The sequence below is a fragment of the Micromys minutus genome, assembly GCF_963924665.1.
Source record: "Micromys minutus genome assembly, chromosome: 29".
NCBI lineage: Eukaryota > Metazoa > Chordata > Mammalia > Rodentia > Muridae > Micromys > Micromys minutus.
Genome location: NC_137964.1, coordinates 32,701,470 through 32,718,360, shown reverse-complemented (window position 1 = coordinate 32,718,360; position 16,891 = coordinate 32,701,470). Strand labels below are relative to the sequence as shown.

General features: G+C 43.8%; 1 protein-coding gene across 1 annotated transcript in view; it reads left to right on the top strand.

The window, feature by feature from the left end:
• Positions 1 to 16,891, top strand: part of SPPL3 (signal peptide peptidase like 3) — a 76,631-nt gene that overhangs the window by 43,567 nt on the left and 16,173 nt on the right. Inside the window, exons 2-3 of the mRNA XM_080941261.1 lie at positions 5,240 to 5,317; positions 11,951 to 12,039. Of these exons, the coding sequence (XP_080797387.1) occupies positions 5,240 to 5,317; positions 11,951 to 12,039 (167 nt within the window). The remainder of the gene's footprint in view (positions 1 to 5,239; positions 5,318 to 11,950; positions 12,040 to 16,891) is intronic.

Here is a 16,891-nt window from a genome sequence, read left to right as displayed (position 1 = left end):
AGAATCTCAAAGCCCATCCCCACTTCCTCCAACAATGCCACACCCAACTTCCTCAAGGCCACACCTCCTAATCGTGCCACTCTCTGGGACAAACATTTAATCCACCACAAATACAAAAGCCAAGTCATCTCCATAAACTACCATCAGGAGGTAAGCCCCCAGGAGAGTTCTTCATTCTATCTCTAGTCAGGGAAGAAAACAATCAAAATTGCTTCTCAGAATATCTTCTAGGGATGTCATGGAAGCATGCTTGATCTCATTTCCAAACAAATCTAATTGTAAATACATTAGAAACCCAAGGCAAAAGGAGATCACGCTAACATAGTTTTCAAACACAGTGTCCTTGACAAAGCTGGAGGAAACAGGAATTTGAATTTATTCCTGATATGAGTGCAAAATGGTGTGTCATCTCTGGAGGCAGTTTGGTTTGGTGAACCTGTCTGTCCCATTGCAGGTAGCTCTCTGCCTCCCCGTCAGACCTTTGCACACATAGCGTCTCACAAGTTTGCAAGTTCAGTGTTCAAGAGTCCTTGATACAGAATGGTTTGTTCTAGCAGAGTTTTCATTACATTTACTTTATGTGTCAGTGTTTCTGTCTTCATGTAAGTATGTGCGTCACATGTATGCCTGGCCCCCAACAGAGGTCAGAAAAGGGTATGTATTCTCTGGAACTGGAGCTGCCTCTGGGTGCTGGAGAACCAATGCAGATCCTCTGAAAGAGCTCTTAACTGCCCCCACCCCACAAAGCAATTCTGGTTTTTGCTCCTAAGGGACAGGGTAGGGAGAACATGTGCGATGTCCTGTGTTCAGTCCCCAACAAAGAAAAAGTGAGAAATAACTGGTAGAATCCGGCTTCTGTGTTCTTAAATGTCACTGTGTGTGTGTCAGGGTATGTGCATGCTGTGGCAGATAATGTGTGAGTGTAGGAGTTGGTTCTCTCCACTTTGGGGGACGTAGGGATTGAACTTACCATCTGGCTGCAAACACCTTTACACACCAAAGTCATCCTCTTAGAACAAAACAAAAAGTCTTTAGTATGAAAATTGAAACATGCAAAAAAAGTAGGACATTATAATAAAATTCTCTTATTAGGTATTTTAACTGTTTCCCCAGGTTTGCTGTTGTTACTTTGTTTTTTTTTTGGGGGGGGGTTGTTGTTGTTCTAGTCATTTTCTTGAAACATTTTATATTTTAAAGATTTACTTACCAAAGCCTAGACTTTGGGGTGTTAACAAACACTATATAATCTGGCAGCTCAGGAGGCAGGCAGGGAGATTTAGATAGTTTTGAATAGCCAGGTGTACACACATTTTGAGGTCAGAGGCAGGCAGAGCTCTGGGAGTCTACTGAGTTCAAGGAAGCCAGGGATACAGACTTTGTCTCACAAAGACGTTGTCTTTCAGACATTTCTACCTCAAGCTATCATTGACCTCTCTAGGTAGCTAAGGATGACCTCAGCCTTCTGATCTTCCTGCCTCCACCTGCATGAACCACTTCTCCTAGTTTAAATAAGTTGTTTCCAAAAGCAAGACGAAAGTTCCAATTAGACATTAGTTGGCAGTTTCTGATTGGGTAGCATGCTACCTGGCTTTGATTACTTAAGGTTAGAACGATCTAAGCTTTGTGAACTTTCGACTAAGTTATGTTTGTTTTACATGCACCTATAAGTACTAGATATATTTATAGTAGCTACTGCTCAGAAACTGACTACAGGTGGCCAGCAGATAAAAGCACTGACTACTGACAAGTGGTAACTGGAATATCCCAAGGGTGCCATACACCTGTGAATGCACAAAGAAAGGTAAATAAATAAGTGTAATGAGAATTCCTAAATATAAACTGTGGGCCTCAATGAGATGCCTTTAAAACTAAGAGTGGGGACATGGTAGTGAGGGGTCTTGTGTAGATGAGGCTTCACTCTGTAGCCAAGGATGGCCCTGATCTCCTGGTCGTCCCACTTGCACAGGCACAGTGCTGGTATTAGAGGACATAGAAGAGACTCCTCTGCATCCACCCTGCCCTCCTCACTACAGAAAGGTTGAGTGTCTTCCATCAATATAAAACCGTGTTTCTTAAAGTGACATACGCACAGCACAGTAGAAGTCTGAGAACAGCTGTCAGGAATCCATTTTCTTCTGCTACTTTTGGAAATAGGAACTCAAATCCTCACTGGGCTCAGTGGTTAGGAGCACTGACTGCTCTTCCAGAGGTCCCAAGTTCAATTCCAGCAACCACGTGATGGCTCACAACCATCTGTAATGGGATCTGGTGCTCTAGTTTGAAGTGTCTGAAGACAGCTACAGTGTACTTATATATAATAAATAATATTTTTTAAAAAGATCACTTCATTTTTTTCCTCCAACTGCCATTCTAGTCTCCTCAACAACAAAAGCCACCTAATCACCATTTTTCTTAACTTGAATTTTTTCACAGTTCCAATTTGATACCCACCAGTCCATTAAGCTATTCTTTGCCATCAGGACCATGGTGGCCCACACCTTTAAGCCCAGCACTTGGAAAGGCTTAAAGTATCTCTGAGTTTGAGACCAGCCTGAAGTACAGAGCAAATTCCAAGACAGCCAGGGCTACACGGGGAAACCCTGTCTTGGGAGGAGGTCCTGAGAGGGTGTTTAGGGGAGATGGTGTTTGCAGAGGTCACCATTCCATGTGAAGCAAACAGCACTGAGTAAAACCGTGCTAATGTCTATACGGTCTACTCCTTTACCCAGTAACAGCTGTCACAGAGTGTCTCTGTCATCCTAAGGTCACAGATAGAAAGGATGATGGGAGCCAGTCAGGAGACCAGCTAACCCTGCTGCCTCATTACATACCTGCCATCCGTGGTCCTTCTTTCTCTATTTTGATTTGCTTTCCAGTTGTCTTCCTACCTCTGGAGGGTTCTCAGCCACTATCTTTGGCCTCTTCCCACTGTTGGGAAGACACTCACACCCGTGATCACACTCCAGCACAGAGCAGCTGCTGGGCTCTGACTCTTCCTCTGTTGCTCTGTCTGCCCCCCCCACACACACACTCACACTCACACACACACACACACACTCATCTCAGGTTTCTCATGTACTTCCTCGTTCTGTGTCTTAAGTGTGTCTCTCACTAGTTTCCCTAGAAACCTTTCTCAGCCCGTTCTTAGATGGGGTCTGCCTCTCCACCCCCAGGCAAGCAGGTCTGTTCTTGTCTTTCTCCTCTGTACAGCGCTTCACAACTGCATCCACTTAGTTTGTGGGGTGGGGTAGAGCTGGCACAGCTCATGTTAGAAAAGGCACTAAGGCAGGGACCAAGGAACCAGTTATTTCCATATCCCCAAGTGGCTTCAGAATACCAGGCACAGAAGCCCCATTAAATATTGTCAGAATTAGTGGGCTGGAATACAGTTCAGTGATAGAGCACTGTACGCAGCACTTGGGAGGTAGAGGCAGGACGATCTCTGAGTCTGAAGCCAGCCTCATCTACAATAATGAGTTCCCAAACACCTAGAGCCACAAAGAGAAAGAGACTCTCTCAAGCAAACACCAAAATTTTTCTGAATTTAAAAAAAAAAAATTCTCTCCCCAGAGATGTAATTCATTCATCCCTTCTCGAGTCCTCCTTGTTCTTAGCTTCTCTAGACCTATGGAGTGTGTCATGGCTCTCCTTCACTTTATACCTGGTAGCGCTTATGAGTGAGTAGATACATAGGTCAGGACATAGAATAGATGTCCCCTCAGGAGGGGTGGAGGAGGGGGAGAAAATACTAAGAGAGACAGCTGGAATTGGGGTGCATCTCTGGGATTAGCTAAACATCTACATTGCAGTGGGAACTCCCAGAATGCACAAGTGTGACCCTAGCTAGAGACTCCTAATAATGGGGGATATGGAGCCTGAACCAGCCATCTTCTGTAGCCACTCAAGACTTTCAGTGGAGGGATTGGGACACCAGCCCAGCTACAAAACCTTTGACCTACAGTTGGTCCTTCCTGCCTACAGGATGTGCTGGGGTTAAAGGGGCACAGGACTTGTGGGAGTGGCCAAGAACTGTATGATCTAACTAGAGACCCATGTCACGAGTGGAAGCCCACACCTGACACTATCTTGAGGACCAGGAACCAGCTGCTAGATGGCCCAGAAACCTAGGATAGAACCAAACAGATGGCAATTTAAAAAAGAGTCGATGAAGTGGTTCCTCATAAACAGGAGCCTAGTGTATTTGTCATCAAGAGGCTTCACTCAGCAACTGTTGGAAACACATGCAGAGGCCCACAGCCAAACACCAGGTGGATCTCGAGGAATCCCGTGGAAGGAAGGGGAAGAAGGATCATAGTCAGGGGTCAAGGATACCACAAGAAAACCCACAGAACCAATTTACCTAGCTAGGCTCCTGTTTACAGAGACTGAGCCTACATGAGACTGACTTGGGTCCTCTGCACATGGTGTGGTTGTGTAGCTTGTTCTGTTTGTGGGACTCTGAACAGTGGGAGCGGGGGCTGCCTCTGCCTCTTGGCTGCTTTTGATGTTCATGGAGGATTTCTCTATTCTGAAAAGAAGTCGGAGTGGATTGGGAGGGGAAACTGCATTCAGGATGTAATAGATGTGAGAAGAATAAATAAAATGATAAATAAAAATAAAGTAAGGATACTTGTTTTGCCCAGGACTGAGCCGTGTGAATTGTGAGTTTCTGGAGATGCTTGAGGGTGCATTATTGCAGGACTACCATTCCCCTAGGTCCAGGCCTTAGGAGAGGCAGCCAGCAGGAAGAAGACAGTTTCTTTAGACAGTCAACTAGCTACAAAATAGAAACTAGTTTTAGACCCTCCTTACCAACCACATCCAGATGGAGATAGTCAATAGACTTTAGGAAACAAGAAAAGGAATGGGAGAGAGAGATGTGGTCTTTACCTCATCTTTAAGTCAGGCCAACAAAGTATCTTTGATTATTCATTGTCAACTCATAAAAGTCTAAGCACTGAAGTGTGTTTTCACTGGGATAGGTTCAAGTCGGGAGTTAATATTACAGGCTTATATAAAATGATTTTGTGTGTGCGTGATGGTGACTTTTTGCACCATTTTAACATCCTAGGAAGTTACCTCACTGTGGAGCTGTCTGTATCCTTTGTTAATTAAAAGTATCTCCTTTTAAGAATGTGATTTTGCTAATGCTGGTGTACATCTCATTTAAAGACAGGGACTGTGAGCTCCTTGAGAACCTGCTGCCTATGATTTAACGTCTGTCCTTTTGTTTCTCTAGGGCCTATTCCCTGGTGGATTCCAGTCAAGTGTCGACATTTCTGATATCCATTCTTCTTATAGTCTATGGTAGTTTCAGGTAAGACATTCTTCTGGGTTGTGTTCAGTTGCATATAAAAGAAGCATTGCTCTGTGGAGAGGAATGGGTTTATTAGGACTTGAGTTTGATTGGTTAATTCTAATTTGTTCTTTGGTTGACTGCTGCTAAACATGTCTTAGTTTTGCTTATGACTTTAGCATATTAATGCAAATGTATAAAGACTGATTGATTATGACTCAGCAGAGTTAACTAGGGAGGCTGTGAGGAGTGCTGGCAGGTACTCTGCTCTCATGGGGACCACATGGTTAGAAAGACAGTTCAAGGGCTGGAGAGATGGTCCTGAGTTCAATTCCCAGCAACCACATGGTGGCTCAAAACCATCCGTAATGGGATCAGACACCTCTTCTGGTGTGTCTGAAGACAGGGACAATGAACACATATAAATTTTAAAAAAAGGATCCTCTTTCATTAAAAAAAAAAAAAACAGTTCAAAGCAGAAAACAATTAAATGAATGATAAAGAGTAAATGTAATTTTTTTTTCTAACTCTAAATCAAAGTTTAGTAATCATTGGCCTTGAAAAGACAAAGAAGGATCAAGTAAACAAGATCACAGCTGTGCTCAGGAAGCTAGCAAAGGCCTTTTTTGTCCTGAAAGACCTTTTCACAAATACTGTTTTTACAGAAATCAACTTTTCTTACCACAGAAGCACTATTACCACTGAATACAGACTCAGTGTCTTAACTCTCACAGTACATTCTGTCAGACCTAATGAAGCCTTGGGCAAGCCTGTGTTCTCCTTGTCTATGGCACATAGTGCGTGGTTTGCAAAGGAATCCTAGATTTGCTCAGGAAATCCTCTGAATCTAAAGAATGAGCTGATTTCCAGGACTTCTTTCTGTTCATGGGGTGAGGATGTAGAGTTTAGAACACAGAACTTGCCAACCATGAATAAAACTCTGATATTGAAGGTTTATTAAATATTAATAAATGTTAAATTACTCATTTTGGCCTATGTATGTGATGCCTGTGCATGTTTGTGTGGGTGTGCATAACAGGGTTCCTCAGTAGCGGTCTGCCTTTGTGAAATGACGTCCCTCACTGAATCTGAGCTCCCTGGGTCAGGCACTGAGCACTGTGGGTCCTCCTGTCTGTAGCTCAGCACTGGATCCTGCACTGTGCTGCTGCATCTGGACTCTGGGCCCCATGCTTGTGCGATTTGTTGACTGAGGCATCTTCTCAACCTTAGTTGAATAACATTCTACTCCTTTCTTAAGAATTCTTATAAAAAGAACAAATCCTAAATAAAGCCTTATTAAGACATTGAGAGTGTGTTAAATTACTTCCTGCTATAATGTCACGATAGACTCTTGTCCAGATGTACGTGGCATCTTGTATTTGACACTAATTAGTTGGCTTTGATTCTGTCCAACTCAGCATGAAGCCGTGGTGTCATGTAAAAGGCCTGTCTACAGTAAGACAGCATATACACCGCTCGTCTACACCAGAGACCAGACTGAAGGGGAAGCTGCAATAGCTGATTTTATGTGGCACTCCGAAAGCTGTCCTTAGCGCCATAGTGCATGAAAAAACGGTGGTGCGGGGTGTTAATCCTACTTCAGACACACCAGAAGATGGCATCAGATCCCGTTACAGATGGTTTAGAGCCTCCATGTGGTTGCTGGGAGTTGAACTCAGGACCTCTGGATGAGCAGTTTTTGTAACCATTGAGCCATCTCTCTAGTCCATTAGTCCAACTTTAAAGAGAAAGAGCTGGACTAGGAAATGGTTCAGTGGGTAAGGCTCCTGTGATAGCAGAAAGATCTGAGTTCATATCTCTAGCACACATGCAGAATTGCATGTGGCTATGGGTAGCCCCAGGGTTACCTGACCACAAATGCTCACATGGATGTATGTTTCTCCATGCAGCACACCACGCACACGAACACACACACACACACACACACACACACACACAAATACATACTAAATATTTATTCATAGAGCACAAAGGTTCTAGGGTCTCTTGCTTTGTATCATCATCATTTTGTGTGTTTTGTATTGTGATCACCTCTCAGTTAGGAGGTAGGTAAAGGCCAGGCTGCTACCATGAGACGGTGACTCCAAAACCCTGAGCTGCCTGACAAGGACTGACTGCTTCAGTGACAGAGAGCTTTACTTTATTTCTAGAGGGTGAAAGTCCAGGATGTAAGAAGTCAGCAGGATGGGCTTTATTTACTCCCCTCCTTGGCTTGGGGGTTTGGACATATAGATGTAGATGTCGCCTTTACTTGCCCTTCTCTCCTGACTGCACAGATGTCTGGAATGTCCATCTGTCTCTTCTTTCCCTTGCCCACATTTGCTTATTTATCTCCTTCAATACCTTTTTAAGCCAGGTGTGGTGGTTCACACCTTCAGTCCTAGCACTTTCGGGGCAGAGGCAGGTGTATCTGTGAGTTCAACACCAGCTTTCTAGACCAGACTGAAGGCTTCGCAGTAAGACCCCAAGAGCAGTACAAAAAAGAACTATTTTACCTATAATACCTCTTTTAAAACTGTCTGCAAATGCATTTATTTGTTCAGGTCTTGTGGTTAAAACTGCAGATAGGAATCTTGTGAATACACAGTTGAGTCCAGCATAGGTAGAGAGTGCCATTACAGTCCAAAGCACCACACACAAAGAGGGGATTTTGAAGAACGGTGGGACAAAATCATGAACTAATAGAGACTTGCAGTCCTCTGGCCTGTGGGGTGACTCTGAAAATTCAAAGAAATCTTGGGCTGGAGAGTTGTGCTTTGGTGGCAGAGCATTTGCATAGCATGTCTGAAAGCTCGTATTCCATTGCCACCAGAAGAAAGCAAAGAAAGTCATCTTGATTGTGCCCATGCCAGCAGTGTCTGACCAGTGTGAGTGCAGGTAAGGTTAACTGTTGTAAACTGAGCACGAGGAGATGGAGGCAGGAGGATCAGAAGTTGAAGAACATAGTGAGACCAACCCTGTCTCACATTGACCTCCCCTCCCCGAACAAACAGTTCTCTACTGTCAGTATTGGCTTAGAATGTTTCCAGCCATTAATCAGAAGACAACCCTCTTAGGTGCAGTGATGATGGGTCTGTTGGTCAAGGACAGGATTTCCTCAAACTTGCCATTTCCTCTGTTTTTGTCTTGAATGCTGACTGTGTGCATCTCTGACTGGATATTCATTCACCCTCTAAAGCTTGACCTACTGCCACTTCTATCGTAGATGGTATTGAGTAGAAATCAAAACATTGGTGTTTTTTTTTTTTTTTTTTTTTTTTTTAAGGACAGGATCTCATATAACCCTGCCATCTTACAATTCTCTTGCCTCAGCCTCCCAGCTGCTGGGATTTTGGACATGTGCTTCCACCATATCCAGTTCCTTCTGTTGATCATTTTTACTTTCTTCTTGTTTGTATGTGAGCGGTTTTGTGTGTGTGGAGTTGACTCTCCCTCATGTGGTCAAGCTCGTGAGGCTTTCACAGTGAGCTCCTGCCAGCTGAGCTCTCATGGCCCTGTTGCTCATTTAAGCATTGATTGGAATAACTCAGATGTGCTCTTTGTTAAGCAAATAGCCGAGGTGCAGTTTGAATGAAATGTGTAGCAATAACATTTTGGTGTATAGTTTTGCATCTTATGTTGTTGTAGAGCAGTGACAAGATTATGGTGGTGAGACAGGGATGATGAGGGTGGTCATTTGTGCACACAGAACAGACTGTTCAAGGGCTACCCAAGCACTGGGCTGTCTGTAGAGTTAATAACTTACCAAGTAAGTTAGGATAAAAGCCCACAGTTCACAGTTGTCCTGGTGCCCTAAGACAGAAGTCTTCCCACAAAGACAGCATTTAAACAGCTGGAGTCTGCTGTGAGCTGTGCAAGTGTACTAGGTTGTGGCTGGATCCCAGCCCAGGCCCAGTGATTGAACTCTGTAAAGCTGGAAGATAGAACACGTCCCACCGTGAACAAACGAACACAGCCCTCCACTCATGTAGATTTCTTGTGTTGTGCAATGGTAACCCCAGTAATCAAACAAGGCTTGATATTCAGTAAGACTCGGGCAAATAGAAGTTCAGAGTAGTTACATAAGGCCTTCCAGCATCAGGAGGCAGAAACGGGCAGATCTCTGTGAGTTCAAGGCCAGCCTGGTCTACAGAGGAACCTCCTGTCTTGGGGGGCCATGGGAAGGTGACCGTCTCCAAAGCACCTCAGCTGCAGCAAGATGAAATTTACTTGCTTTGCTTGGTCAAAAATATTCTTTAAAAAAGTGTGTGTGTCTGTGTCCAGCAGAGTCTAGAAAAACACGTCAGATCCCCTGGAGTTGTAGGTCGTTGCAGACACTAGAAACTGAACTCTGCAAAAGCTTTAACTGCTGATCCATCTCTTTGTCTTTTGGGGGAGAAGGCAGGAGGTTCTTCCAGATGGTTTCTCTGCATAGCCCTGGTTGTCTCGGAACTTGATCTTGAACTAAGAGATCCACTGTCTCTGTCTTTTGAGTTCTGAGATTAAAGGCATTTGCCACCACACCTGGCTAAAAGTAGACTTTTCAATAGCTCTCAGCTAATAATGATTTGGAAGAGTTAAACACTGGACAGCAGTCACCTCAGCACCCACCCAGGTTCTTTAACTCCACCTTCTGAGAGAAGCTGTGTGTAACATCCATGCCTCAAGTGAGACCAAAAGACAGCTGACAGCGTCCCAGCCCAGGGTCAGATGGCAGCATGGACACACAGATGTACTTACTGTTGCTATGTTCATAGTGGGTCTGAAAACGCACATGAATGCATGTTCTCCCAGTGCACACCCACGGGAAGACCCAGTCTAGACCCCCTGTGCCATCAGAGATGAGTTCTGTCACAACTAATAGGGAACACTGAAAGACAGAGGAGCGGAGCACACACTGAAAACCACCACTCCTGTCATGGCAGAGACGGTAGCTTTAACCTTGAATGCAGGTTTTTCAGTCTGTAGGTGTTCGTGTTGTTTAAGAGACCTAACTGGAAGTGAGAAGTGACAGCTCGTCCTCTGGGACCAACTACCAGAAGGCAGATAAGGCAGTTCCTGCCAAGGATCTTCCTCTGGAACATCTAAACGTAAATGTATGACCCAAATGTTGCAAGCAGAGCAGTTAGTGTTAGTGTTAGACAACTGAATAATCTAGATTTATCATCATCATCATTGGTCTCTTTCTTCTCTTACTCATGGGTGTGTGTGTATGTGTTTACTTTTCTACAGGAATCCCTTTCTCTTTCTTTACATCGTGTGTGTGTGTGTGTGTGTGTGTGTGTGTGTGTGTGTGTGCGTGCGTGTGTGTGTGTGTGTGTGTGCGTGTGTGTGTGTGTGTACACAAGTTGCAGGAACTGGTTCTCTTCTTTCACCACATAGAATCTAGGAATTAAATTCAGGTAACAAGAAACTTACCTAAGTCATCTCTCTGGGCCTCCTAAATGCTTGTCATATAATAAAAGATATTCAAATTTCATGAAACAAAAACTGGTACACAGAGAAAAACAGAGCCCACAAATACAACTTAAGATAACAGTGTCTTTAATTCCATAATGGAGCAAAGCAAGCAGGAAGAAAATGAGTGTTCGTACGGTGGATGTGACTAATGTCCTTGTGGGCTTAGGTTATATGTGCACCTGCATGAATAGGCCAGAAGACTCTGTCTTCCTCAGTCTGTCTCCACTGAACCTTGATCATCAGTTGAGCTAGATCTGCTGACCTAGATTCTCTGACACATACTCCTTGTCCCAGTGTGGAAGTACAGATGTGTGCCATCATGCCCAGCTTTGACATGGTCTCTAGGGACCCAAACTCATGGTTGCCCAGCAGTCTGGCCTGAGTACTCCCAACAAGTCCCACTTAAACAGTATTCTTTATCAGTTTAATCTGCCATTTGTGAAATGCCTCAACAGCAAAACAGTTCTTTACTTAACCTATATTAAGATATTTGCTAATATTGGACATATTGGAAGACATGAAACAAGTTGGACTATATATATACAACACACTCCATAGCAAGATACGTTGTACCCTAGTCAGCTTAGACAACCGAAATTTACCTTCTCAGAGTTCTGGAGGCTCAAGTGGAAAAACAGATGTGTAGTTGACTGTTTCCTGGACTGACCCAATTAGTGTCAGCTCCTCAGTGCATGAGGCTCTTCGCCTTTTCTATCCCAACCCTGGACTGTTACCTGACTTGATTTTTGCTGTTCTGTACAAGTTCTCTCTTACCAGTCACATGCTTTGCAGGTATTTTCTTCCATCTCATGAGTGGCCTTTTTTGTTTGTAAGAGTGTTGTTTGAAGCATGAGTGTTCCCCTGCTTTTTGCTGTTTTTTTTTTTTTTTTTTTTTTTTTTTAAAGAGGAACCTCCACTACTCTCTCTAGAGGGTATAAAAGTTTCAAAAGTGCTGGCTCTTTACCCAACATTTCTCTTTACAGATTTTTAATCATAAGAAAGTAATTAAGAGACTGTGGCAAGTTGAGCTGCCCTGGAGTGCTTTATTATAGTTGGAAAGCTCTTGAGCTGACACTGACGGCTGTAAACGTTCACCTCTGGGAAGAGGCTGTCCTCTCCCTGCCTGTCTCAGGACTGGCATCGCTGCTTTCTCTCATAAGCAGAACTGAAACTTACCTGTTTTCTTTCCCACAGGTCTCTTAATATGGACTTTGAAAACCAAGATAAGGAGAAGGACAGCAACAGTTCTTCTGGCTCTTTCAACGGCAACAGCACAAATAACAGTAAGGCGTGTTACACCAACCATTTCCTCCTGTGTGCTTCTTGATAGTCACAACCTCCCCCATGTGCTCACCTCAGCTGACCTCTCTGTACCTTCAGTCACTCGCTCAATGGCCTATATTAGATACAGCAGTACGTTTCAATCCATATGCTACTCCCTGCTACATTTTTATATTCTAAACCTAAAGTCACTGGTTGCTAACGTACCAGAAGCTTGAGCCTGATGCTTGCTCCTGAGGTCACTCCTTACCTGTGAAGTACAGGCCGTGTCCACCACTTGTGACTTGGTAGTGGTCCTGTGAGGTTGCTGATTCTGCACGGAAGACAGTTTAATTTAGTATCTGGAAGAGCACATTCCAGTGCTTGGCAAGACGGGTATTAGGAATGTCTCCTGATTTGAAAAATTCTACAAGAACAAATTCTTTTTTAAGTAGAGATGAGTTTGTAAACATTGTCATTTGTCCACACAGGGAATATTATTTCATATTTGATAATGAAGTACTTGGGGCCAGAAAGTTGGCCTAGTCAGAAAAGTGCTTGTCCTGCAAGCATGGATCCTGAGCTCAGAGCCTCAGCACCCATATATTGACGTAGGCATAGTGGCAGGTGCCTGTAATCCCACTGCTGGGGGCAGGGAAGAAGCCCCCCTCCGATTTGCAGTAAGTTGGAAAGAGATGACAGAATAGTCTCCTGTGCTTGGTTCCTACATACTTCACAACCAGATTTCACTTGACAAAGACGGTGATGTAGGACTCACTTAAATAGAAAGACTCGAAGCAGACAGGTCTCTGAGTTTGAGGCCAATCTGGTCTACAGAGGGAGTTTCAGGACAGTCAGCACTACATAAAGAGACTGCCTTTAAAAAATCTCTTTCCACAAATGCTAAAATCTTTGTGTAAAATAAAGTCTGTACCAGTAATTTACTAGGAACCACATTAAACCCAGTGTGAACTCTGATTTTCAGATTGATGTATTACATAATTTATCTTCTGTTAGTACTGCAAGTCAAGTCAAACACTTGTAACTTTATTTCTAAAGTCCTGTATTGTGCAACATATTTTCAAATGATATAAGACAGATTATAGTCTGTGGCACACTGCATCACAAAATCAGAGAAATGTGTATTGTCTGACTAAAATCTCACGGAAGGAAGTACCTGCTACTATCAGTTTTATTTCTTGTTATTTATCAGGTCACATGAGGGTCATATGTCTCTTAGTCATTTTCTAAAGTCTGCCTCCTGTGCCAGACTATGCACCCTTCCCATAATGCACCTAGACCCAGATACCAGGAGGATTGACAGGTTACTGTCATACAGTGCCATTCTCTTTGATGCAGACTGGAAAATGCTAAGAAAGGAAAATGCTCCGAGAGTCAGCACTCACCTATAGAGCACCCCATCCTTCAGGTTGAAGGATCGTGTGGGGAATGGACCACATGGTCTTTGGTTTTTGTTTTTGCTTTTTGAAACAGGGTTTCCCTGTGTAGCCTGGCTGTCTTAAAAGTCACTCTGTAGGTCAGGGTGGTCTTGAATTCAGAGATCTGTCTGTCTCTGCCTCTGGAGTGCTGGGACTAAAGGCATACCCACCACCACTACCCAGCCAGGGCACACTTTGAAAAATGATAGAATTGGCGTCCAGAAAGCTGAATGGAAAGCACAAGCAACTGAGTGGGCACTTAAGAAACCGGGGTCCTCAACACACAGAGCCGAGGGAAAGGCTGGTGCTAAGTTAGTGCCAAGATGCTGGCAAGAGGATTGATTTTGGACCAGTTAAAGAATAAAGTGACCAAATGATGGTTTGTGGAAGATCACAGTTGCCTTCTTCCAAAATACCCAAGAGTGGAGAAGTTTGTGGGAAGCAAACAGACATGGAAGTGAAGGAGTGGGGAAGGCCATGTGACTCACAGCAGCCATCAAAGCTTACAGTGAAAACTGCTCTTCCTTCAGAAGATGGGTGTGCTCTGCCGGATAGCCAAAGGGTGCAGAGCCTCCTGGAGAGTACAGCACTTGGCTTGTTAGAAATCAGGAAAGAAACTGTCTGAAACAGCACTGTGTAGCCACCAGGATGGCCACACCTAGTGTGATAAAGACACATGCTCTTGTATTTCCTGGGGCAGTGTGTATTCACAGACATGAATACAGTTCAGCATTATCTACTAAGCTCCACCACTCTTGGACCCAACAGTGTGGCTCTAGGCTGCATGCTTACTGGCGCACATCGCTGGAAGGCTGTAGATGAGAACATGCCAGCATTAGGGTTAAAGGGCGAGACAGGGCAGATAAAAGCAATAAAACAGTTCTGGGAGAAACAGCAAAGCAGATCTGCCCGGCTGTGGAGCACACGACCTGCTGCCCTTTCCCCTAGTGCTCTCCTGGGAACTCTGGGCTCCATGACCACTGAGCTTATTACTGCCCTCACACAGGAGGAGGCACCTTTGCTTTTCCTTTATTGTCTGCCAAACTCATGATGGCTCTTAGTATCCAGGCATAAATTCTCACTGAAGAGCCCAAGAGCTGCCACTGCTGCCATGATTGAGACTGGATGAAGTTTGGGAGGAAATGTCACCCCATGACACAAGGATTGCTGTCACCTCAGTATGTGCAAAACTAAAGAAGGAAAATTACAACTTTGAGGCCACCCTGAGCTATAGAGCAGCTTCCTGGCTAGCCTCAGCTACAAAGTGATATTCTGTCTCAAAATAGTAATAATAATACAGTCGGGCTGGAGAGATAGCTCAGTGGTTAAGGGAACTGGCTGTTTTATCAGAGGGCCCAAGTTCGGTTCTGAGCTTCCACATGATGGCCAGTAGCCATCTGTAGATCTAATTGTAGACGATCTGATGCCCTCTACTGGCCTTTGAGAGTACTACATGAATGCTGGACCATCATAAATGCAGGCAGAAACCACACACACACACATACTGAAATATCAAAGAAGTACAAAGAAGAATTATTTGTAATAGCCAAAATTTTAGGGGGAAAAAAAAACACACCTAAATGTCAGTCATAGAATAGAAAGATTTTTTTCATACAATGAAATTGTAGAATAAAATAGTTCTTATAAAATAGTGTTGAGTGAAAGAAACTAGACATACATTACTTAATATATGTAAAGTTCCAAAACCAGGCATGGAAAAGAGTACCTTAAAGTACAGAGTAAAGCCTCCAGCTCAAAGCCAGCCTGCACTTACACAGACTTTGTCTGTAAAGAAAAGTCAAAATCCATACATACAGAAAATGGTTGGAAAGAAAGTTGTAAGAAGCAGGGATTTTCATCCAGATCATCTCTGACTGCCCCAGTGTACTTCTCATTTCTTTGTCTACCCAAGAGGCAGGCAGATATCTCCCTCCCTCCCTCCGTCCCTCCCTTCCTTCCTTCCTTCCTTCATCTCACTGTGTAGACCAGTCTGGCCTAAACTCATTGAAAGTCATCTGCCTTAGTTCTTCTCAATGCTAGGACTAAAGGTGTGTTCCACCATGTCTAACCCAGTTCTTCCTTTAATTAGAAAAAGAAAAAAGGCCACATAAATTCCATTGACTTACTTTAATCTTTACAAGGCCTCCAGGAACAGGCCTGGTGGCCAGTAAGTGAACAAAGAAAGACAGACACACATGGAAAGAAAATCTGGATAGGGTAGACTGAGGTCTCTGGGGGAGAAACTGTAGAGACACCCCTAAAGCTTGTCCAGGTTATTATATTCAGTTGAACAGAGAGGCACGATTGTTGTATACAGATGGACAAGGAGGTGGAGTTTTTGGTACACAGCCGGAGCAGGAAGGCAGGTTTAGCTAATGTCAGTATGTGTCAGTTGGAGAGCAATCCTCACACCCTAAATATTCCTTCAAGGAGAACATCATCTGGGCATGAACTCCAAGGAAGGCTTTGCCATTTCATAGAGGCCCAGCAGCGATTATCCCTTAGGATTGAAGCATTGGGATCTTTAACATGGCCAGCTCGAGTTTGAACTGTGGTAATTGGTGGATAGGCACATCTTTAATTGCCCCATCTAGACTGCAAAGGCCATAAAAACTAGAAATTTCTCATAATCCCTCCTGTTTTAGTCTGTGATAGTTTGGCAAATATTTAATCAAAAGTCACAAATTCAGTAGGTCACACACGTCAGTTTACACTTACGCCATTGGTGCAAAATGCCTCTGGCTGCCTTCACTGATGAAGGTGTGGGCTGGCTGGGCGGTTCAATTGAGAGGGAGAGGCAAGGGGGTAAGGACTTAGGTCATGCCCGTGAGTTGGAGGCCAGCCTGGGCTACATAAGGCTGAGTTCCAAAGCAAGCAAAATAATTAAAAAGTTTAAATTCCACAGTTATGCCTTCTTCCTAGGTTGACTGCAGCTGTATGAGCCTTTGTGATTGTGGTTGTCATGCTTCTGTGTCTTGTTTTGTTTGACTTTACTTTTGAATCATTGGCGTATGGCTAGCTCCTCCCTTGTAGAACCGTTGTCTCTGGTGCCCAGAAGTACAGTGGCAGCAACTAAAAGAGCTTCACTTGCCCAGTGACATCTTCTCTTGGTTTAAAATCACTGATTTCAGAAGATACAAAATCACTGTACTCTAATATCTTCACTGTCCTTTGTGTTCGTTTGCGTTTTAGTTACCATGCTAAGATAAGTTTATTATAATCTTACAGGCTTGCTAATGTGATCTTTGTTCTACAGGCACCTTAATTTTTGTGTTCATATTTTGGTTTGGGGGAGACAGGATGACCTCAAAGTCACTATAGTCAAGTCTGATCTTTATCTGACACACTTGCCTCAACTCACTGGGGTCACAGATAGGATATGTGGAGAGAGTCTCCTTTACATATCACTGGCTAGTAAAAGAGCTGGTAGCCAATG